General features: G+C 43.2%; 1 protein-coding gene across 1 annotated transcript in view; it reads right to left on the bottom strand.

Moving 5' to 3' along the window:
- Positions 1–25,851, bottom strand: part of NPR1 (natriuretic peptide receptor 1) — a 735,215-nt gene that overhangs the window by 86,602 nt on the left and 622,762 nt on the right. The window contains exons 11-15 of the mRNA XM_085639850.1: positions 24,840–24,944; positions 18,715–18,786; positions 13,151–13,310; positions 12,665–12,820; positions 681–849 (exon numbers count right to left, since the gene is read on the bottom strand). Coding sequence (XP_085495976.1) covers positions 681–849; positions 12,665–12,820; positions 13,151–13,310; positions 18,715–18,786; positions 24,840–24,944 — 662 coding nt within the window. The remainder of the gene's footprint in view (positions 1–680; positions 850–12,664; positions 12,821–13,150; positions 13,311–18,714; positions 18,787–24,839; positions 24,945–25,851) is intronic.

The following is a 25,851-nucleotide window of genomic DNA, read 5'->3' on the forward strand; positions in this document are numbered from 1 at the left end:
TTTATCAGAGGGCGTTTAACAGCATGTTGAACATGTGTGAACGTGTATGAGGTTTTAATGCAGAAGGTTCATTGCAGAAGTTGTTGAATGAATCACAGGCTATGTATACAGGTGTATTTAATCAGAGGTCTTTCACCTGTTGAAGAAATTGTAGTTTTTTTTTGGAAAGCTTCAGACCTGTTCAAAGGAATGTGGGTTTATCTGGAGGACTTCGGACCTCGCAAAGACATGTTGTATTGCATTGGAACGCTTGGGACTCACTGAAGAAATGGGTTGCATTGGAAAGCTTTTGCCTTTTGATGGGATTCTGCGTTTACTTGGGACGTTTATGAGCGGCTGAAGTGATAGTGGGTTTTTTGGAGGGCTTCTGCCCTCTTGAAGAGATAGTACATTTTACTAGAGGGCGTGTGACTTGTTCAAGGGAAGGTGGGTTTTATTGGAGGGGTTCTGATCTGTTGAAGAGATCATTGGCTTTATCAGGGGAGGTCTGAGTTTTTTTTAGTGGGATTAAGGGTTTAGTGAAGGCCCTCTCACTACTTGAAGGGATGGGGAGTTCTACTATACAGCTTATGGTCTGTTTAAATGAAGGTAGGTTTCACTGGGGGATTCTGACCTGTTGCAGAGATTACTGATATTATTAGGGGAGTTTAGACTTTTTAAATGGGATGTAAGGCTCTGACCTGTTGAATTTGCGCAGATGGATTTTGATCTGGTTGAAGTCAGGTCTCTCCATGCCGTCTTCTGCCCAGCAGCGCTGCATCAACAGTCCAAGCTCTTCGATGTGACAGTACACATTGGTGGAGGGCCGGAAACTGGGCTTCTCGCGACTCCTTACTCGTTCAATGATCTCTGAAGGAAAGGAAACATGCGTCTCATTTATAAATGTAATGGAGACCTTGGTATATTCAGTGGAAATAAGGATGAAACTAAGCAATGTTAAATTCAAGAGAATGAAGGATCAAAGATGACTTCTTGCACTAAAGGTAAGGAAGGATGAAAGGAGGCCTGTTTTAGTTAAGAAAAGAAAAAGAAGATTTTCCTTACACAAGAGTACGGAATTACTCTAAAAATTCACTCAAAAATATCTAATGACCATAATATCATAGTCAAAATATCGTGACTGCAAAAATGTAGGGGAACAAAATATTGAAGATAAGTATACTTTTTAAACGTCTTGCTGTAGCATTGAAATGTAAAATATTGTTTTTTGTTCGGCTGTTTTATTATAGTGTCTTAATGCCTTATATTTGTAATTTTATGATATTTGTTATTGTAAATTTTTATTTTAAGATTTAAAAAAGTATTATAGTAATGTATATTTTTAGTTTTTTTAATATATTAACATTAAAAAAATTAATTTATGTATTATACTTTTAATTTAAGTTTATGAGGTTTATTGGGGGATTAGGTGGGAGGTATATTTAATTATTTATTAAATAGTGTTGATTTACAAAAGTGTAAATGTGAGGAAATGTCTTTTTTTTGCATGATCACTCCCAAAAGTTTGGACTGATGGTGCTGGTTTTTCGAGTCTGAGAGTGCACTGAGGGCTGCTAATGAGACGTCAGGGCCCTGACCCTTAAACATGTATGTCTGATTGGCTTACACCCAACTGGCATACGCTAACTTACTTATAAGTCCCTAGTAAATAGAACCTAGGGCCTGTATGTAAAAGTGTACTTTCACCCTCCTTCCCCCAGGGACTGGGGCACTTGTTGTGCCACCACCCTGAAGTTGACAAGAAAAAACGTTTCTCCCAGCCTGTCACAGCAGCCTAGAAGAGCAGTTTAAACTGCTGAATCGACTTCGCTAAAAACAATGACAAAGCCCAAACCTCCTTTTTTTGTAAGTATAAGTCACCCCTACAGCAGGCCTATTGAGCTCTAATGTTGGGTGCAGAATATTTTTAAAAAGAACATATGTTACATGTTCTAAAAGTAAAAACTCACAATTGCCGTTTTTACTGTGAGAGATGCTAGTAGCCCTATTGGTGAGTGCAGGGTTACACCCTGACAACGAAGCTGTGCTCACTTCTGAATGGGACTACTAAAGTTGGAACTTCAAGGTATGAACAACTTGTTACTTTAAACCCGACTGGATGTCAAAAGTCAAATTTAATCCAACTTTTTGCTACATGCAACTTTTAGAAAGTTCCCACTCTGTTGCTCAAGTTTCCCAATGGCCATTTGCAGATGCTGGCCATGAGACAGCCTTCTGCCTGCCTGGGGAGATGTGTAAATGACTCCATAGACACTTAACAATAGAGGCCTGTTACCTCCTCATGGCAGGAAGCCATACAGTGTGTTAGCCCAAATGGCAAGCTTCAAAGGGGACGTTCTCTTTGAAGGGCAAATGTTGAACACCCAGATGAAGGGCTGCTCTTTTATCTAGATAGGCATACTGGCATCGGGTACAGAGAGGGCAACACACTGCCCACACCATTTTCTCAATGGCTGTGTAGCCCCCAGGTAGCTGCAACTCTAGGGCGGGCTACCAAGCTCCAAACACCACGAGATGACTTCCGACATCTCGGAAGTGAGAAAAATAGAGCACTCTGTGATAGCTAGATTCAATGCTTCACAGGAATTGCCATCAGGTGAGAGGGAACCAAGTAGCCCACTAGCTAGCGACCGCAACCTTCTCTAAGGGCACCTTCTGGACATAAAAGTGGCATGCCTGGCCCAGAAACTCAGATCTTATCTGGATTGGAGAAATGGACCGAAGAAGGACTGCCCTGCTGACTGAGGACCTAGCATAGGAAGGCTGTACTGAAGATGGACTGAACATGCTGCTCCTTGGGCTAGTGAAGAGAGGACTGTGGCTGTGGCGTCCTGCTCGTGAAGAAGTCGTCCCCCAAACCCAGCTAGATTCAGAGATTCCAAGAGTCAGTTGGCTGTCTTCCTGTTCGCAGCACAGGGACACAAAAGCTGAGGAAGCGTGCTTGGACGAATATGTACACAGATCGCTGGATCACCGCTCCTCGCTGCAGTGCAGCTTGGAAACCTGTGACCCGATGCTCAAAAGTTGCACCGAGTCTGCTGGACCTGGGAGAGTCATCAGAGTGCAGTTTGATCGCCAAGAAGGAGAGTAAGCACCAGAAACAGGGAAGCACTGGATTGGCTATGTTTGGAGACCAGTAGTCCAGTGGCGACTGGATTTGGCAGGAACAAAGTGGACTTTAAGGGACATCGACCTCTGTGGCCAACGCCGCCCCAAAAGAAATGTTGACTGAGGAGTAGCCCCAGGAAGTCCCCGTCGACCACACTGCATCTTCAGCATCCTTGAGCATCTTCAGCATCCTGTATCCCTTGAATCAGGACCACTCCATAGAAGTTAACTGCAAATGTCCACCAACGCTGGAACAGGACTGAAAACTGTTTTTCTTGTGAAGGTAACTGTTCCGCTGGACCTTGGTAGTCCCCCTGATTGGCTCCCTGCTGGAGTTGATCACCCAAAGTAATCATAAGTAACTGCATTAACCCTTGATGTAACTGTGTCAAACTTGTTGAATTTGCCAATACGTGTTCACGGTTAAGTGAAAAGTCTTGATTTATTGTTTCTTTAAAAATATACATCTCCAGAACACTCTGGTGGACCTTTTTTGTTTTGGTGTACAGAAATTCATAAAATACAATCTATCTTTATAAATTGATGTCTGATTTCTTCAGAGTTGTGTTTCTTTTTACTTCCATTTTTTATTGCTGTTTAAATGTTTTACACTTGTTCCTTTGTTAAAGCATGCGGCTCAAAGACCCAGCTACCCAGGTTTGAGCTAAGGTTTGACAAACAAAGACTGACTGGACCTATGAAAGGTTGGAAGTGTATTACACTGTGAGGTCACACAACCACACCATGTAATATACCCCATTTCCTCACATCAAATTACTGTGTAACTTTCATTATTTGTTTAAATGTTTAATACCTGTTTAATCATGTAATATATATTATGTTTGGGTTATGGGGCATAATAGGGGGTAGGGTGTACAGTCTTAAGTTAGATAATATTACATTTATAATATTACATTTATGTTATTTGGTTTATGTATCAAATATGCAAATGTTCAAATTACAAACTAGTTAACTGTAAGTTTAATTAATATTAAGATTTAACAATATTTGTTTATACATTTTAAAGAAATGTTAGTATTTTTAATGGGTTGTAGTGTAGATTGGAGGACTGGGTGGTTAATTTCGTTTCACATAGTAGTTTATAACAAATTAAAATGTAAATATGCATAATTAAATACATTTTGTTTGTGTGTTTGAGAGGTTATTGTCATGTAAAGCATGTTATAATAGTTTAATTTTTAAAACAATTGTGGTTTTACATTTCTAAAACACTATTTTAGTTCTTTCCCAATTGTAAAATATGTAATGTTTTTTCGGGTTTTTAATGTCAGTTATTAGATACATTTCAATGGGTATATTTAATAATTAGGTGTAGTGACTATGACCCCCCCCCCCAATACATGCAATTTCCTCAATGTTGGTTAGACTGGAGTTAGAATAGTAAATTTGACCTCCCCACAAAGTATACACGTTCCTCAATGTTTGATAGACTGAAGTTATAATATTATACATGATCTACCATCAATACATGGACTTTCCCCAATGTATGTTAAGCTAGAGTTAGAATAGTCAATTGAACACCTCCCCAATGTAAGCACGTTCCCTGATGTGCACGCTCCCTGATGTTTGATGGGCTGGAGGTAAAATAGTAAACTACACTCCCACCCCCAACTTGATCACTTTCCCCAACGTTTGTTGGACAGGAGTTAGAATAGTAAATCGGCAGCCCCAAAACATGCACTATCCCCAATATTTGTTAAACTGTAATTAGAATAGGAAATCTGCCGCATTGTCTGCACTTTCTTCACATTTATTTAACTAGAGTCAGAAAGGTAAATATGAACGCCCCCAGTGGATGCACTTTCCCCAACATTAGTTAAACCGGAGTTAAAATATTAAATCTGACCCCATGATGTATGCATTTTCCCCAACTTTTATTAGATTGGCGTTAGAATAGTTAATATGCCCTCTCAACCCCCACAAAGCATGTACTTTTCCCAATGGTAATAGAATTGTAATGGTAATAGTGCATTCATTTTTTGATGTTTTCGGATTGGATTTAGGGTACTTTTTTATCTACTTCACTTTTGATTTAATTGAGGTGTTTTAAAGGGTATTTCATTAAAAAGTATGTTTTTTAATTATTTAATTTCTTGATAAGTTATTAAATATTTAACAAATAATAGTTTTTCGCTACATATGAGATTGACACTCTGCAGTGCTTAAGGTGGGCATGGAGGGGTCTGGCGAAGCGTGCAGGACACATGCGCTTGTACGCCCCATCGGTTTACTTTGCTGGGCACCCTGAGCTGCCACCATTTTCTGACAGCAGTGCATGTGCCCGAGCCCGCAAACTAAGCATTGATACTTTTGCTGATCTATTCCCAAATGACATGCTCCTCGCTCATCCAGATCAAGACCCCACTACAAACACTCCCCTTGACATTTTTTTTATACTACCAACTGCGCGCGATCTGTAGAGCGTGCGGGATTGGCTCAGGGACGCCACATACTGTCATGAGCAACTAGATAACTATTGGGAACTGATGCCACCGAGATTCCGTCCTCACGATATCTGGGAACCATTCAGCGCGTATCTTCGACAATCAGACACCACTGCGGGGACCGCTGCTGAACAGAGAGAGGGACCCCCAAACCCTTCAAGGCCTTGCTTATCCGGCTGCCCATACACCACGCACTTGTCTGCCTGTGTCTCCTCATCAAACACATTCGACAAACGTGGCTAATATAATGGATTCATGATGCATGGCTGGAAACCGGAGCATGCGGTGAGTGCTGTCGGTCCTGCGATTTAGCCCTGGACTCGCCCACCTTCCGTACCCGACCTCTGTTGCTTGGCATACCGCTGCCCCTTCCGGATCATCCCCCTGTCGATGATGTCCCGACATTAACTTCGGCACCCTCCAGCCTTCTTCCAGCCAAATCTGGTGGCTGCCTTCCACATTTCAGCCCTGCTCCCGGGGTATATTTCCTTAGTGACTTTGTGTTTCTCCGTAATGACTTTGTGTCCTGATCTCTGTCTCTCCCGCAATCCACGCCATTTTGTTCAAGTTTTTTTGGGGCTTACGACTTGGATCCACCATCTGGCGCCTACGACAGATCCCCTTGATCGATTCTTGCCGCTGGTCTCCGCCTGTGCCGCTTTGACCACGGCACATCCCCTTTTTTAACGACTCTTACACCCTTCACTACTTGTTTTGGCCATGGTGAATCACCCTTGTGACCCGTTCCAATCCTCGACATTTATTTTTCAACACAACGTAGCGATGAAGTACGGCATTAGTTGTTGTCTTATCACCGGTCCCCTTACGGTTTGTAGACTCTCATACTCAGGCTATTTCTTTGATATCCCCTGTAGTTCGGATCTTCATGAAAACCCCTTTACTATCCCCCCAGCCCCCTCCATGCTCTACAGGACCTGCTCTCTATTTTATTTAATGTCCTAGCTACAGATGTAATTTTATTACTCGGTTTTCTCTATGCTGTGTTTTAATCTCTAATAACTGATGTAACTTTATAAATGCTGATCTGCGTAATTTGATATTAATTTAAACTAAGGATTGCTTCTGCCCCATTCCCTCCCCCCTCTACTCTATTGCTACTTTTTCCTATTGTTTACACCTTGCTTCGCCTCATTTCCGATGTTTTTCTTGTTCTATGCAGTCTACATCTACGCTTATGTTACTTGTGTAAAGTGCTCTGTTTCCTCTGGGTCTAGCAAACGAGCTTCCTAAGTATGCCCTTGTCCAAAGCACTCCTACTCCCCTTGTTGGAGATGGATCCAGCATCTTTGCCCTGGAGTCTCAGAGACCCCTCTGAGAGAGTCCACAGTGATAAGGGTGTCGCACACAGTGGAGGATGGGAATTGATCCCCTTTCCACTGGGAACTGTATCCTACCCTGCCAGACGTCGGACACTTTATTCACGCTGGGTCTTCTACCCCCTCACCCCACCTCTTCCCTCCTTCAGTCTTCTGAGTGTGCCAGTGACCAAAGCACTCCTCTCCCCTTGTTGGGGAGGGATCCAGCATCTATGCCCTGGAGTCTCAGCGAGCCCGCTGAGAGAGTCCACCGCGTCAAGGGAATCACACTTAATGGAGGACTGGGAATGATCCCTTCTCCGCGGGGAGCCGTCTCCCACCCAGCCTGATGTCAGACACAGTTACCTCCTCGTCTCCACGCCCTGTCTGCTACCCCCTCCCCCACCTCTTCCCTCCGTCATTCTCTGCCTACCTCTCCCTATTCCTTTCACCTCTCCCCTGAATTTCGCTCCCCCTGCCTGCTTTATTTATCCTTATGCCTATGCTTCGATTAATCACCCACCCATTACCCTTTTAAATTACCCCCTTACCCTCCTACACGTCTTGAACCAACTGATGTAACCTGTAACGGATTTACCTTCTGTAACAATGTATAATTTTTAACCTATGTAACTCGCCTCATGTAAGCGCTCTGATACCTACGGGTCTAGCCAGCGCTATATAAAACTCATGTAAATAAATATTAATAAATGTATCACACATTCTTAAATAAATTATTATTATTGTATGTGTTTTTACAAATGTTAATATGTTTATTTTGTGTTTTATTATTTGATCTGAATGAAAAGTATATTTTTTAGTTAGAAATTATATTTATTTGTATACCATATTTATATTATTATAAAATGTAGGATTAGTATTGTTTATATAAATTATTAGAGTGATTTTAAAGTTACATGTATATTTAAGAATTACCTACATTTGTTAACAGAAAAAGTTAATACGTTATTGTTTATATGTTATTGTTATTCCACCATGAAAGAGCTCCTTCTGATCTCCGGGCCCATTGGTAGGTGGTGTGCTGTGCCGGCGGAGTGCGCCGGACTGATTAATTCTTCCTCCAGGCAAATTAAAGCACACACTCAGGGGAATATGCATGGTAGATAAAAATGTATTTTCAGTTATGCGTTTCAACTGCGAACAGTCTTGATCACACACTGAATTGATGCAGGCAACACGTATACATGGAAAATTTCCAAACATAGAAAATGGACTAGAAACAGTGCATGTTGTTTTACAGATTTCTGTGCAGCCATCTTGAAACTGCGTAAGGCATATAAGAGATAATACCCATGGGGTGCCTGAATGTACAATTGTTACATGTTACATGTTAATACATTTCAAGGGAAACTCTGTTGTAATCATATGACCAACTTGTCAGCATAATGTGCAATAGAGTATCGTTCATGGTTCACAGTGTCAGGTCAGACATATGTCAGACAACTGTGGCCGCCATCTCCAAGTATAATTGTGCATATATTGTAAATTCACATAGTGCAAAATTAGATGCAATGGCAAATATAGAATTTTGTATTACTTGTACAAAGATAATCATTTTTGCTGTAAATATTATTGCGCAAACGTGGAGCTCCCCCTCAAGTGTGTTAAGATTTCCTTATAGTTCCACAACATGGCGCTGTCAAGGACGGCGAAGGTCTGCCGTGTAGTGCCGTGTCATAATAGCACTTAAGGTTAAATTAGAACGACACCTGCTCCTTGCGTTTTGTGGTTGAGCATTAACTAAGTTATTTTTATGTAGTTTTTAGATGAATGACTTTTTAAAAAAATAACTTTTTTTTAAATTACAATCTAGTTAATTACATTTAAATATACATATGAACCAATGTAATGTAGGAGCATGTAGTTAATATTCTTGTACTTTACATTGCATGCATGTAAAGCCCATATTTTGGCTGTAGATATTTTGATGACAAAACTTTTGTACCACAGTATTATTGTGGTCGATATCCGTCATAAATATTCATTTTAGGTCTGGCCTAGTGAGAGCGTTAGCTACTTTGCCAGGCTCATTTAATCACAAAGTTCATAAATAGGATACACAGAAATATATTGAAACATGGGAGGGGAATTTAGGTCAGTCCTCTTCATTTACTGTTCTAAGTCATTCACATTTTGCTTCTACCCACTATACTGAACCGCCTGAGGCAGTCGGTCAACACACTTTAGCCACTGGCTCCCTGGCACTGCAAGTGACAGCATTTTCCCGCTCATACTTGAACATCAGCTTTAAAAGAAGAGTCAGAACTGATCATTTGCAGTTGGCAAATGCCTTTATCTTCCAACTATTTATCCTTTTTTATTTTTTTTATTTACTCTTGAGTGTTTAAACTTTGTCTTCAGGTTACAGTGATTCAAAAGCAATAGCACCTTTAGGTGAACAAGAATCCTGTTCAGCCCTGAATTAATATAATTTCCATTAAAATCATGCATTTAAAAACCTTTTCTTGCATGCATGCAACTGCCACGTTTATGCAGCATGTTTTCTTTCTTCCTCTTTTATTCAAGGGGCGTAGCTTTGGGGCGGTTACACCCCTTAGTAAATGTATTTTCTGATAAATAGTTGGGTACAAGTGCTTTTAGTCGGGCATGGTGAGGTGTCTGTCGATTTCACCAGGGATTGTTCTATACACACAGATGAAAACGCACACACACTCTCTCCCTCTCTGTTGTAAAAGTCTTCAAAAATGGTGGTTATTTTACAAAATATTTTTTTCTCTCACTTCGTAACCGTATCAATCCTCATTTGTCTTCCTTTCCACTTCCCCTTTAGCCCCTTTCATGCACCCCTGCTTGTCTATTATGTATTTTAATGCTACATGCTGTTGCGTTTGTTGGGAAATCTGACCCCTCCCCCACAAATCTTACTGACCAAGCTACACCCCTGTTTTTATTTCTGTGGCCTATTGTCAGAATAGAAAATGTAAAAAAAGAGATGTGACCATCACACCGTCTTTGCTTAAGACAAACCTCTTTCTTTGTCAATGTCTTTTACATAGGGATATAAGGCTGAATACGAATACAGACTCTGGCGAGAGGCTCTGTAACTCTTCCAATCCTCGGGCTGGGCTAAGCAATCTAATTATTTTTTAGCTGTTCTGCTGACAGCTGATGTTGTCCAGTGTTTACTTTCATAATGCAGTACACTGGAACATGAATCCCCCAGAGGGAATGTCTGTTGCCTGGGAACCAGTGGTGGTTTATTTATTTATTTATTTGAAAGTTTTATATAGCGCGAACCAGACCCTTGCGGGTATCAGAGCGCTTTACAGGGTAAGTGTCTTAGTTACATAGGTACAAAGTAAATAACATAAGGTTCAATGCTGGTCAATGTTTTTGTCCTTGCAGGATCCAACCTTTAGGGGGGGTGGAGGTTAAGGGGGGAGGTAGAGTAAGAGGGAGGTGGTCCTTGCAGGGAAAGGTCAGCTTCTGAAGCCATGCTGAAAGAGCTACCAGGACAGCATCTGGACCTTCCAGGGCTCAGGTGGTTCAGTCAGACCTTCAGTGATTGATCGGCGGCTTCCACCTAGGCGGTATCAGTACCTTGGGGATCTTGCACTCTGCGTTTATCGGTTGACAGGGATTTAGCAGGAACAACAGCAATGTCTGGCTGTCCGACTGCTGGCAGGAGGTAATGGAGGTGCAGATTGTGGAGGGAGGAAAGCCAGCAAGCTAAGCAGCCCTTAAGCACAGTGCGTAGTACCTTGACCCTGAATTCTACCGGAAGCCATGAATCCCTTCCAGGTTGGGTGTAAAAGGCAACGTTTCTTAAGTGTGAAGATAATACCTTAGAGCCTGGTTTTGTATTCTTTGCAGTTTTTTTTAATAGAAATACACTGATAATATTACTTTGCAGGGGACCATGAACAGTGATCTTTCAAGCTGAGGAGGAGGCATTGGAGGAGGATGCATAATAGGTGATTTATGTTCTTTCCTGCTTTGGTTACCTGAGCAGGTAATGGGAGCTCCAAGAGCCCTGACGTCTAGCCACTTTATTACATGGGGGCTGGTTTGATAATAAAAGACTGAGCCTGGTTAACAGCATCATTAAATAACCTGTCCAATCTACCACTCACACTTTGCTGATGACACTTTTCAACCATAGACAGCTCTTTATTCTCCAAACCGAATTGTTCTTCCGACACTGTGAGAGTCCGATTAGTCCTCCGGAGGATATGGCTACATCTGTAATTGGTCGATTACATGGACTTTGGGATACATGTAGATGTTGAACAAGGTTGGCGACAAAAATAATACTTTGAGGTTCCAGACAAAGATCGTTATTGAGGTGGACTGGATGAATCTAAACTCCTGCCTTCGATTGGAGAGAAATTATCAGATCCAATTTATAGCATTGCCGGACATCTCATCAAGACTCGTAGTCAAGACTCGTAGTCAAGGAGTATGTCATGGTCAACTGACATTCCCAGTGGAGGATTCCAGGAATATATGTGTTGTTACATAGCCTGAGTCCAAGGAGCTATCATTTTGGCTAGTTCTTATTCTGTGCCTCGTACCGGTCTATAACCCTATCAGTAATCCTGGAGAATATTATTATATCATACATACTCTTGGAGCTGATGAGTATCCTCAACTTCAATCATTTTGCAGATATAACCCAAGTTGGCAATGGGATACTGTCGGGTTCCGTATGGTCTACAATCGGTTTCTTCAAAAAACGGCTAGAACTGATCAGGAAGTGTTCCTCTTAGGATGGTTTGTTTGCTAATCCATCATGTTTAACTGGAATAGTGCTTGTGCAGACTTAACAATTTTGGCTGAATATTTTGTTGCCTCTCTTGAACTGCTGTCTGCATGTTCAACTCCCAATAATGGGGCCCAATTCAAGGTAAACTGAGACGAAAGTCTAACTTTGCGACTTTCGATACTCACAAACGGCATTTACGAGTAGTAAACTTAGACTTTTATCTCAGTTTAACTTAAGTTTAGGTCTTAAATCTAAATGAGTGCAAACTTAAGTTAAACTGATACAAAAGTCTAACTTTACTACTCGTAAATGCCCTTTGTGAATACCGAAAGTCATAAAGTTGACCTTTGTGAATCGGGCCCATGGTGTATGTTGATTATGCCCAGCCGAAAGACTATACCATATATTTGCAGTCTGTGAGAGGGAATGCATACCCTAGCTACAATACGACCAAACTAAATAGGCATATTTGTTTCCCTCAAATCTGTTTATTACATTTTTCCAAAGGGTACAAGAGTGTCACAAGCGGTATCATCTACCAGCTTAGATGTGCATGGGTAATGCTGCTCAGGATTTTACATATTTGAATAGGCACATGAACACAGAGGAGTCAGATGGACATTGTGTACATAACTACCCTTCCCTAGAGCAGAGATGCAGCATTACCTCATTAACAAACATAAACATGAAGAATTATAGGAAACCAAGGAGGAATAAGGGGGATGCTCTCGCCCATCCTATCCCAGCGTATTATCCTCCACAAGAATAACAAAGTTAAACGTTAGGAGATTCCATAGGAGTCAAATAGACATATCTTAAGCTAACAAAATACAGAGAGCTGAAGTGGTGAGTCAGAACCTAATGTTTGTCAGGGAGTGAGCAGAGTGTCCGTGAGGGTATCATGGGACAGGAGTCACCAGATTTGTCAATATGACACCAAGAATTGATCCCTTCTGCCTTACCATTTCCAATTCCATTCCCTCCCCTACTCCTCACATTGCTTCCACTAATGTTTTGCTAGATTTTACCTTTTGGGCTATAATCCATTCCATCTACGTAGAAGACTCCATTGCGGAGGGCAATCTCCTGCAGAATAATGCCGAAGCTGTAGACATCGCCCTTCTGGGTGCCTGGCGGCGGTGGGACCTCCATCCTCAGCAGCTCCGGAGCCGTCCACAAATTTTCTACGCAGGAAACAATGGGGAAGGCTATATCATTTATGGTGCACACACTGCCGCTGCACAACATGCAGAGCACTTATCACCTGCCCACTACTTAACACAAATCAGGAACACCACACCCCATACACAACATACACATCAATTAACACACCACACTAAGAGTAAAATTCACTAGTGTGCACACAATTATGCACTTGTCAATCTCCCACCTAAACTCCATAAATACCAGGTAGTATCCGTCAAACACGCAGTATATAGAGGTACAATTCAAACCATGGCAAGCACACAAGCCTCCAAATCCTTCCCAAAGCACCCACAATATGAGGTTCTCACTAGCGTAGAACGCATGGGTGTCTTCTAAGTCCACAATGCTTCGGAAACTCGCCAGGCCATAATCGGTGATCTTCAAGACAAAGCGGCTGTCCACCACACAATTGGAGGATTTCAGGTTTCCATGGGAAACAATCACACTGTTGTGCAAAAACAGCATACCCTGCAAGAAAGACAAGAGGTGAGAGGGTAGCAAATGCATGGGATCTGACAGCTGCTTCGGAAGAAGGGTTCAACCTCCTGGGAAAAGGGACTTCTAACTAATGTGAAAGAATGGCAAGGTGATGGGTGGCACTACTCGGTCTAAGGAGATAGGGAGTGTGTGTAAGATGGCATATCAGAGATGAGAACTGTGTGGGCACCTGTGAATAAATATCATGTACGCAAGTATTAAAAGTTACTGCCAGAGTCACTCTCACTCCACAAGCCGGGTCTGGTGGCTCAGTGGACTAATGTGTCCATTGCATGGGCCTGTGTTTGACCTCATGGTCACAGGTTCAAATCCCTGGGGGTCCACTCAGCCTTTCATCCATCTGAGGTCGATAACATGAGCACCATTGAGCTGGGTAACAATGAACATCTGTTATTCAGCGCCAAGAGACCTCTGGGTGAACGTGCGCTTTACAAATACATATGTTATGTTTAAGTTCTCAAAGATTTTAAGTGTGTTTTGTGACCTGGCGCCGGGCTGGAAACAGCTACTCAATGTTGGTAAAACCAAAGCTCTGCATGGCATGTGTGCATATGGAAGAACCACGTACATCCCATTCACCTAGTGAAGATGCACCATCCTTATTTCCCTCATCAGTAAGGAGGATCATCAGTGTGGGGGACTGATAGCACAAGAGTAGGCCGGGGGATACTGGGCACAAAAGGGATAATATGGACTAAAAGTAATAGTCACACCAAAGCTAACTTTATCCTACTCATGTATTCTGGTTGTCTCCAACTCTCAACCTGCGTAGTCTTCGCAGAGAGACAAAAGAAGAAAGGGGGAAAAGCAGCATCAAGGGCTAGATTTCTTAAGACCTCTTGTCTAAATTGTAATTTTTATTGTGACATTAGCATATGCAGAATTTCTGTGGCTGGACTGCGCACCTGGTACACCCGACAGATCAAGCCTGGAGAGTGTAAATCAGTGCTTAATTTGAGCCGTGGTTCCCAGTGCTCGGCACCGGCACTTTATTGTCAATATCGGCGCTTATTTCTGTCTGCCACATGATAGCGCTGTTTAGCTAATTTGAAGATGAGCAAAACAACAGTTGTTTATTAAATATACAGTAAAAATGGCTAATACCTGCTGCCCAAGCCATTTTTATAGCTCTGGTGGCCTGTAATAGTCTGAATTGTCATATTTATAGGAGTACGATGGTTAGTAGTTGTGTTGGTAGTGTCATTGGCAACACTGGCAGGGGCAAAATGCGGTGCAATCTGCAGTGGCCTCCTGACACTTATATTTACAAATTAAGCGCTGGTGTAATTGGAGAAGGCTTGGCGACAACGGAATGTGCAATTGCTTTTAGTGAAACATGTTCCCTGCAAGATGGAACAATGTTTGATACAGGAGATTATCTGTAGTGATCTGGTCCTGCCCGGATAGAAAATGAAGAATGTGTCAAGAATACATATAATACAGAATTTTCACAGCCAAAGAAACACTAAGGTACAGACAGAAAAACAGGCAATAAACCTCTTTTATTTAGGTGAAGTTATAGCAAACAAGACAACGGTCTTCCAAAAAGGCAATTCAGACTATACAATGCCTGTGGTTCAAATAGTCATGTTACAATGGACCAGCTGAAATCCTGTATGGCTGCAGGCCCTCTGATCCCAGGAAATGGATACAACAGGCCAGCCAGGTGCCATCTGATGGCCTTGTTCAGGCAGAAATGGATTTCCACAGCCAGTCCCTGAGCCAATGGCTATAAAGAAGGTTTTGTAAGTGTCTCCTGTTATAGTCACTCTACCAAATATCTGGAGGTTGAAATGACAAAGGTTGTCTGGGATCTTTCTTCTTGAGCCAAGCGCAGAGGAAGCGCCTCAGCCATTTTCGTTTGTCCATGCGGCTGCTACAACCTGCTGGCTGTTGGAGGAATGGTCTAAATGTGCAAAGTCCAGTTACCACTGAATCACACATCCAAGCTGGGAGAGTGCTGGAGAGATGAGGCTTCTACCCACATCCATCATCATCAGACCACACCGCAGGGGCCCTGCTGCAGCCAGATGAATAACCGGAAACCCAGGGCCTCTGCGGCTTTAAGGGACAATGGAACCAGGCGAGTTAATGCAAAGGCAATCCCAAACTAGTTCCATGTGAGACTGTCCATCAATAACTGGGGTCACCGCAAGCCAAGAAGTGAAAAGGCTACATATGAGTACCAGTGGGTCGGAAAGATGTCTGGGTCTGGTTAATGTCATACCTTGGAGATGTAGTACAGGACCACCAGGTTCAGTACTCACTCCTAGGGTGAATGTAAGTTTCTTCTAAGTCTATCTGCCCTCAGCTTCAACAGCCTGGGAGAACCAGGAGAAAGAGGTGCTAGGAAAGGCCTCATTCGCACAGTTCCATTACCTGTCATCAGAGAGGAGGGGAAAGAGTGCTCTGAGATAGCCGCTCCTTTGTAGGCGAGCGCCAATATCTCTCTGGACGTTTCCAACGGAAAGAAGGGCTTTAAGGACAGGGATGCAGACTTCAGTTTTAATACATCAGTTCTGTCCAATAAATAATTATTTAAGGAGTCTTCTCAGTGAGACCCTCATCAGAAGTAGGAAAAGTATGCTGTGACATAGATATATAACTTGGCAGACAGAAGAGACACCTCAGTAAAATGTGGGGGGGTATCCCCCTCACCCGCCTGAGGGACCTTACATGTGATGAGTAAACCTAAACCAGCTTGGGCTGAACTGTGCATTAGTATACATGAGGGCGACAGTGACTGGTGGATTCCTTGCCTGCACATACATTACCTCACACAGCAGTCCATCCTTACTCATGGAACCTGCACTCCTAACAATCTGTGTTACTGAGCTGCACTACAGCTGGCTGGCAGGCTGTGTACATCATTAGATGGTAACTTGGGCAGATGTAGTGGAGTCCATGCAAACCTTCACCAAAAGCATCGCAGAATGCTTCATTAATAGAGTACAGCTAGAGCAGTTGTGATAAGCCTTCCCTCAAATGGAGCTGCAAATACCTCCTGAAATACGGAAGATCAGAGAAGGCCTCAGCCACAAGCAATTGCGATTTTGCAGGCCTTGTTTGAGGCTATGGCGACAGACATAGGTGTTCGTATAGCCTTTGCCCGCCTAGATGATGCTCAGAAGAGGCCCCGCCTCAGCTGGGTCCAGCGAAAGCGGGACTGCTGCATTTAAAGCCATGTTGGTGAGGAAGTGTCAGGGAGCCATCCCATAACAATGGGAAAGAGGAGCGTTTGGTAAAAAAGTAACACCAGCCAGGCTGCCATACCATCTCTAGTTGGCATGCTTTTTGTTTCACAGAAACAAATTCCCAAAGCTGTTTGGGGGGGAAGGTTTGCTGTCTATAAAATGACATAGATATAGCCCTGAAAAGTGAGGGATATTGTCTGGGCTAGTGGGGGTCACTGGTAATTGTTCTAGTTCGCAACTGCCTTGCCTGTCGTGGTGGTTGCATACCAGGAGAAAAACAGCTTTAGAAGATTCACCTTGAATAGAGTGGGTCTTCTGAGGCTGTTAAGTCAGTAGCCCTGTGGTGGATGGACCACGACTAAAGGTTGCAATGGCAGAGCCAGCGGAGGCTTCCCCGACATAAACCAAACAGTTCCCAGGCGTTTAAATGAGGTAGGGGAATCAGGAGTTGGGTGGATGGGAAAGCCCTGGATTTTTGGCTGATGTTGCGTTCTGTGTGTACCTCGGTAGAAAGTTGCACTGCTACTGCCTTTGCAGTACGCTTGATGGGAGCAAAGCTTGCAATATGCTACCAATGCTGTTTGCATCGTGTGCCTTAGGGAAGCTTGCACTGCTGCTCCTCCTTTTCAGCGAGGGAAACTTGAATTGTTGATGTCAAGTCTATATGTGCTGCTATACTCATAGGCAAGCCCAAGATTCGTCCCTCCTCTTTTATGCGACCCTATTCGCTGCAGTCTTATCTGTCTCAGGAGTCAAACATTTCAAACACATCTCTTCTTCTCATCAATCTGAACTCCTGTGGAAGCCAGGAGCGTTTTGAAAATGGCTTCTATTAATTACACAGTCATTGACTCCAGTGTGCTGAAATAACTGATCAAACGCGGAGTATCTCACAGGGAAACCACTCACTCTGGAGTTCAACTCACTTCACCTGGAACAACCTGCTTTCAAGAAAAATAGCCCCTTTTTCAGACATTTTCAGTGAGGGCACTTAGGACTGAGAACTCCATTTCCACAACAATCCATTAATCCCTCTTGTGAGACATACAAAAAAAAACTTCTAATACCTACCATTCAAACAAAACCTTCAAGTGTAATGCTATATCTTGTGTCCAAGGGCCAGATGTAAGGTGTATTAAGTCTATGTTTCTAAAAAGTGGGTGCAAATTGCAGTAGCAGCTAGTGTCCGGGAAATGTGGGGGAGCAACGAGGGGGTGGGGAGGCTGTGCGAGTGGGGGGAGGCTGAAACAATTATTTTTTTTAACTTACCTGCCAGTCTCTTGCTCGCCACTCTGCTCGCTGTGGTGGATTTTTCTAGCCCTAAAGGGGTCTTACGGTTCTCGTCAGGCCATGAAGGTATCCGGACCCATTTGAAGCAGCGGCGGTCACACCTTGACAAATGTTTGACTACAGGAAGCCGCTCTCGCTCCCACACCTTTTCGAGCAACTACTACGGTGAAACTCGCTATTACCGCAGTGTTAATAGCAGCCTCCAGACCAGATTGGGTGAAATCTCAACCTAACGACAAAGGAAGGTAAGAGAGTAGGGGAATCAAGGGCTCTTAGGGCCTGACGAAAGCTGTAAGACCCTTTTATGGCTGAAACATGCTGACAGACATGCAGATAGGAGTGGTGTGGGACTACTAACTCTCCCCGACACCACCATCCTATATACATTTTAATCCTGACCATGAAGTCCAGGAATAAAATTGACAGCGGATATTCCTGAGCCAGTTTTAAACTCTATTTTCTGATTCCTAAAACTTTTTGTTTGCTTTGCCTTCTCCTTCCTTTTGCTCCACGCCTGGCGTTGGTCTGCGCAGGGGTGTCGATAGCAAGCCCTATGATGAAGCATGCCACAATTTGTGGGTGAGGGCAGTTTTAGAAAAACAAAGCATGTGTCACAAACAACATTAATCATTTGTTTCTCTGCACTCCTACTCCTCTTTTGTGTGTAGGGGAACAGCAACTACTGTTACAAAGCTACAAAATGGGACTACTTTGGTAAAAAAGTGCTATGTAATAAAATAACTTATTACATAATTTAATGTGTTTAATCTATGGTGCATGGGAGATACAGCAACATCTACAAGATGTGAACAGCATATACATTGAATGAGAGGGTTAGGGCCGCCTGTGTTGCCACCTTCCAGTTCCCACCAAGTGGATCAGACACCCACCTTGACAATGTCGTTGATCAGGGAGTATCTGAACATCCAGTCCAAGGTGATGCTCTCGTTCTCCAAGATGTCCTAAAAGTTGCAGGGTGAGAGAAGAGCAGTGTGAGACATGACGGGGATTGGCACTTGGCAGAAGCAAAGAAGATCTGAGTGGTTACAATGGTGCAGCGAGTGGTAAACACTGTAGTGTAGTCCCAAAAGTACCCTGTCATGCAGGACCTACAATGTTTACGGATAACATATACTGTGGATTTGGTGGCAGACTAACGCCGTACACCCCCACTGCTTAGGTTAGCCTATGTTTTGCATTAGCTAGCTCGCAGTGCCACTCGACTCTCCTGCTATCAGAGAGATTCGTTTTTGGCAACCTCAGAACACAATAACCTCAGACTCGTGGAAACAATATATTACCTTTCACCCAGTCACTCGTGCTTGATTGTTTTGCTCTCGGAGAGATACACAGAAGAAACAGTCGGGGGTTTATACAATAAGAATTTATTGTACCGTAGTTCTTCTCATGTAAAATATATGAGCTGCTATAACTGTAATACAGTAGCAGAGAAATAGAACCAGCAGTACAGTGAATAAAAGGAATAGTATTGTTCTACCATTGTGTAATAGTCATGAACAGATACATGAATATAGAATGCATTTTTACAATAAAGTGCGTACTCCTAAGATGCCTGACTAGATGAACCTAAGTGTACCTAGTATGCGAGTAGGTGCTATAGAGCCTAAGCCTAAGAGCCTAAGAGTTTAAGAGTCCAAGAGCCAAGAATCCCACTGGGCTTTTAGTCGAACCCCATTACCTGAATAGTGAAAGTGTGGGACTTCGTCCTGGACTTGAGCTGGATCGTCAGACCACTGTCAGCTGGAGCGATGACATGCCGAAGCTGCAGCGTCTCTGGTCAGTGTGTCGGCCTCAAAGTCTCGGGTTCCTCCTGCTTTCTGATAGCAAGAAGTGCTGTATTTATACAGTCTATGTACGTGTGTTACCCATTGTTCAGTATGAGGATGACGTTGGGGATTAAACCTTGTGCGTCGATGGGAGAGGTGAAGTGTATCTCCTGGAGAGTGTACTCATCAATTATTCATATGCGCTAAGGATGGCGTCTTAGCAATATTGATTGGGAAGATCCCACCCTCTGCACGGAACTAGGTGAAAGGTTTAGTCCATAAAAGGCTACAGTCCTTATAAGGCGTTATGTCCATACAAGGCATTCTGTCCTTATTTGGAGTTATGTCCTTATAAGGTTCGTTCATATGAACTAACGGGCTCTGATGTAGGGAAAGTGTACCTTGTTCCCTGGACCTATAGTAGGGTACCGATATGAAATAAAACAACATGGTTAAACCAGGGCTGCAGTTATCGCCTACTCGATGGTAAAATCCAGTTGGGTTTTACGAAAGACCAACACATATTCAACTAATCAAAAATGAAATGCATTCTATGTACATTTGTGTCATGCATATCCATTGTGGGACTCCACAAAACCTGATGGTGTTTCATTATTCTATGATTTACAGCAACTGCACTAATAAAACACACACACATATATGTGTGTAAAGAGAGATAGATAGATAGACAGACAGACAGACAGACAGACAGACAGACAGACAGACAGACAGACAGACAGATAGATAGATAGATAGATAGATAGATAGATAGATAGATAGATAGATAGACAGACAGACAGACAGACAGACAGACAGACAGACAGACAGACAGACAGACAGACAGATAAATAGATAGATAGAGAGATAGATAGATAGATAGATAGATAGACAGACAGACAGACAGACAAATAGATAGATAGATAGATAGATAGATAGATAGATAGATAGATAGATAGATAGATAGATAGATAGATAGATAGATAGATAGATAGATAGATAGATAGATAGATAGATAGATAGATAGACAGGTAGATAGACAGGTAGACAGATAGAGAGATAGATAGATAGATATTGAATGGGCAAAGAAACATCAGCAGCTATGGGTACTATTGTAGCTGACGTAGTCGGGTTTGGTGTCTCAGTGGACCAATGCGCCCACTGCAGGGGCCTGCGTTCGACCTCATGGGCAAGGGTTTAAATCCCGGTGGGTCCACTCAGCCTTTCATCCATCTGAGGTCGATAAAATGAATACCATTGAGTCGGGTACCAATAAACATCTATTATTCAGCTCCAAGATGCCTACAGGTGAACATGCGCTTTACAAATACATGTTATGTTATAGTGTACTACTCTATATAGAGGGGCACCATTTCCTGGGGCACCTCAGCAGCACACCCCGACCCCCCATTTTTTTATTTGACTAGTTACCCATAATAATAATTAACTCACACCTATAGGTAAATAAATATTATGGGTGTGTTAATTATTATTATAGATAATGAAATAAAATAAAAAAAATGGGGAGGGGGGTTTGCGGTGTCCTGCTGAGGCGCCCCAGAAAATGTTGCCACTCGATATAGAGACGTACACTATAGTACCTAGAGATACTGGTGTTTCTCTTCGCCTATTAAATTCTGAACATCGGTGTGACATTCACACAAGGACGATGAATTGCGCCCTAACTGTTCAGTCAAAGAATACTTTATAAGCAGTTCTGACTTATTAATATACCTGGGTCAGTGTGAAATGAAAAGAGAAAGGGCACAGAGGTAAATCCCTGTCAGCATGAATGTAAACTGATCATCCCTCTGGGCATAGAAACACCTGAGGGACCTAGGAGTGAGGCTGTAATGCATTTAGGGTTATGAGTTGTATGACACCTTTGATTTGGTTTCTTTTATTGGTCAAATTCATCCACAGCTCTGCCTTGAACAATCACTATGTATTAGGAATATGAAGACCAAGGTAAACCGCGGCTGTGTCCCAGGGGTGGAACTGAGGAAGATATTCCTATAGGATTGACTGTCATATGCCCTAATGTTTCTGGATTTTAATCACTTTTTTCTCAAAGAAGACTGCTTGATCGAATGTCACAGGATCTCTGAATCCAAACTCATGCTCATTGTCTCATAGGATCTCTATTCCAGTTAAGAATGATTTGTCAAGCCTGTTTATATGCAACACATATAGCATGTATACTTTGCCTAGTTCGATCATGTGTGCATCACTGTTTCTGCCATGCCCCACTGAACTGAGGTTAGTTTGGGTTTATCTTATTCATGGCTTTTAATGAATCCGCATACTCAACTTTGATGATGTGACATTAGTCATTTCATAAAGTACATTCATGTATTTAATATGAAGTATGCCATCTTTTAAATTGGTGGTCAGGAAATGCCAGTTCACCTAGCCTCTTAGAAAGATCAAGGGTGCGAATAAAACGAAGAAGAAACCGGTTTTCTATTTTCTCCTGGCATTGTGCATTAAAAAATGCCATTTGCTTTTACAGCCCTGGGTCTGGCTGGTTTTGAGTCAGATGGGTGACCAAGAATGTAATCAACATTCTGGATCAACACAGGATGAGCAGCGGCTTACCATTTTTCAGTACCAGCCAAGGGCTGTATTATGGAATGGGCGCATTTTCCTGGATAGCGCTCGGCGTCCCTTCAATTATAGTGAACTGGGGGCAGCTCATTCAGGTAAAAAAAAAAGGGAGAGGCTGCTTTAAAGCCGCTCCCTTTTTCACTGTGCAGGCAGCACCCCCCCCTGCACTTTGAAGGGGAATTAGAGATCCCCTTGTAGACAGGTGCAGTGAGTGACTGAACACGCCTGCAAGGGGATATCTGGGGGATCAATACGAACATCTTTTCCCCCCTCCACAGGGCTACTATTAGGGGGCGCACTGTCAGTGAGCCTCCTGACAGCTTCTTTGCCTTTGCACCCACGTCTGTAATATGGCACTGGCGCAGAGGCAAATGGATCCCTCATTTGCATGGGGCCACCCATGCAAATGAGGGAACACCCTCAGGTATCGCTGGTGCTTTATGTGTGCCAGTACTATCGGTATTACAGAAGGGAACGCACAAGTGTCTGCGGCCCCTTCTGTAATACCAAAGTGCACAAGGGGCGCGAAAACAGGTGCAAACACCCGTTGCGGCCGCAGGGCACTCCGGTAATACAGCCCCAGGTGCTCATGTTGACTCAAAGTGTATCTTGGGGTAGCAGAAGCACAAGACTGTTGATAAATCTGCCTGTGTCAACTGGCTCAGATTAATTCAATCTTTCAACCCATCACTTTTTGCTTTCTTCAGTACAATGCCTTAAGAGCGGCAGGTATGGCTATATTAGGGTTCGGTGCACACTGTACCACAGAACTCAAGCTGCACCTTACAGAAGAAGCCAAAACAGGCCAAACCTGGTCTGGGGTTGCCTGTGTTCCTTCCCTGGCAGTTCAGACTGGACTGTTTCTATTGGAGCAGGAACAAGGCTGATTTGCATATGGCTGGTTCCTGTCTAGGGTGGCATGGTGGGCAAACACAACCCTGTAGTCGCCAGGGAAAACGTACTTGATGGGGGTCTAGTATCTTTCAGACTTCTTACCATCCAGTAGCATGAGTTACTACAAAGACGTCGATGTCTGATTTAATCTATAAGACCTGGTACACCCTCCCCTTACACCTCAGAGCAGCTCTGTCGCTCTAACAGTTCAGGAAGGACCTCACGATCTGGATGCTCAACCAATAGGAATGGGCAGCTGAATCCGGCAGCAGGACCCCACAGTGCCTCGGGACCATCACGGGTGAAGCAGCGGCGCTATACAAATCCTGATTGATTGAATCATGCAGAACCAAAAGTAAACCATGAATATGTTCCTACTTAAGGCTCAAAGGGAAGTTTTTAAATCCACCAATGACACTCTATATGATATCAATCAAATGCTTCTTTAGTATTAGGTTTTGACGAATTGATTCAGTAAAATATAATCCACGATCAACCAGAGGGCAACATAGGCATTTACCATTATGAATGCTGCATTTCCGTCAAGAAGGAACGAAAGGAGCATCCACTGGACTTGTTTTGTCATCTGGTGAATGCCGTTCAATATGTAGGCTCAGTTCAATGATAACCGGCCATGGGGACTGGTTTCACCAGGTCTTTCATCAATTTGACGTAGATCCATCCTTGTCTATACACAGCCTAGACAAGAGTACCACAGACCTCTGCTTGTTTGGGGCCTACCAGAAGTGCCCCAATGAAAGGCTGCTACCCATACTATGGCCACCTTGTTAGTCTGCTGCCTTAGTCACCTGTTCAAGCAATGGACTGCCTTCTATTTCACATAAAAACTAGAAAATTACCAGTTGTTAATCCACAAGTCCCTTTTCACCTGATGCCCATTTTTCTCCTCCTGTACTTAACCCATCACACTCTACCTCCTCTGTGATCCTCTTTCTTCCCACTAACTCAACATCCCCTCTCTTCTCTTAGTTTACTACTGTCTCTACAATGCTAAATCTAATATACGTTCTTGCTCATTGTTTTGTGTCTGATAGCGTAAACAGATCCCGGCAACCCACATGTCTCAGATCTGGATCCTACATATTGTTCATTATGTAAAAAACACAGACGCCCGTGTTAGGTAGAGCCGTGGTATATGAATGTGTGAAATAAATAAATTAAAGCACACCTCAAATTAGCTTACCTCCTGCCTCTTGCAAAGGATGGACTGAGTTGCACTCTCAGAAGCCATGTTTCCATATCAATTCTAACCAAAATTCACTCTCCCTTCCTCGAGGGAAGGACAGGATGGTTAAAAAAGACTAGGATAGAAATCAAGAATGTCAGACTACTTTCCCTCTACCCAAGCTTGCAGGGTTCTTTAGGTGCCCGGCTACCCTTAAGTCAGTGGAGGTGGCCTTTTCTGGATCTGCGGATAGTTGCTCTTGAAGCTAAGTAGGGGATGACTGGGAAGGGACCTCTCTTGTTCGGTCCATTCTACTGGATCTACCGCATTTACCCTGGGGCTTCTACGAGCCACCACTGAGCGCTTTACAGTTCATAACTATCTGCAACCTTGTTCCATTAAGGCCCTGCCACACAACTAGTATCAGTTAGATATTCACCTTCAGTGCTATAGGGACATATTTAAGAAAATGATTTAGGACATTAGGTCTAGGAGTTACCCCGTGTTGTTCCACCACCAAAGTTCTCCATCATTCACTTCTTACCTGCAGGCTGCCTCTTGGACAATACTCTGTCAGGATACAGATGTTTGGGGGATCGGTGCAGGCCCCAACAAAGCGCGTCAGGTGCTCATTCTGTACATCACGCATCTGGAAAGAGACGGAATATAGAGTGAGGAAGGCTTTCACAATGTCCACTGAAAGCAATGGGCGGCTCTTTCAAAAACTGTAGAATGAGAGGCAGGCTAGTGCCTCTGGAACGGTGGAAGGACTGGGACAGAGACAGCCATGTATCTGCCCATGTAATGTAATGTAGGGTGGATGTGTAGAGTGCTGCTTGTCACCCGTGATGGTATCTAGGCACTGAGTAGGTGAGAGTAGGCATGTGGTGAGGCTGGACCAAAGTCCAGGCAGTCTTGAGCCAAAGATATGACTTGCATAACATGGTTATTGCTTGACTGGCCTTTCGGAGACAGGGGATAGGGTAAAATTAATTCTGCCCCAGCCCCGTGGCTTATTGCGGGTTTGTAACACACTCCCGCACTGCTCCACGGACCTTTTTAGAGGGAGAACTGGTCTGTCGAGCTTCTGTCCTTCAACTTCACTTTGAGGTGCTATTCTTATTTTATCAGCCATTTACACTATTTTGATATGCTAATATTTATTTCAGAAATAAAACTATCTACCCAAAATTGGCACTAATAGATGAAGGTTAAGGGATGTGTGAACTGCCGGATCACATCCCGAACAAAGCTTTGAGAGTTTTTTGAGTGTAAGACAGTGGACTTGGGTACGATTGTGGGAGATTTTGGTTAGTGGTTGACATGATAACGTTTTGCAAATAACATGACAGAACAAGCACTGACAAAGTCAAAATGCTTTCAGCCAAAGTCAGACACATTGACTTTGCCAAGCTTGTTTCCTCTGGCATAGGCAATGCCTTTAGCTCACCTTATCTGCTGTAGGGTATCACCCCGACCAGGACAGGGACCTGCTGATGGCGTGACCGAATTTGGTAGAAGCTCATGGCAAGGAACCCTAGACCTCTAGACCCTGG

Source organism: Triturus cristatus, chromosome 12 (genome assembly GCF_964204655.1).
Source record: "Triturus cristatus chromosome 12, aTriCri1.1, whole genome shotgun sequence".
Lineage (NCBI taxonomy): Eukaryota > Metazoa > Chordata > Amphibia > Caudata > Salamandridae > Triturus > Triturus cristatus.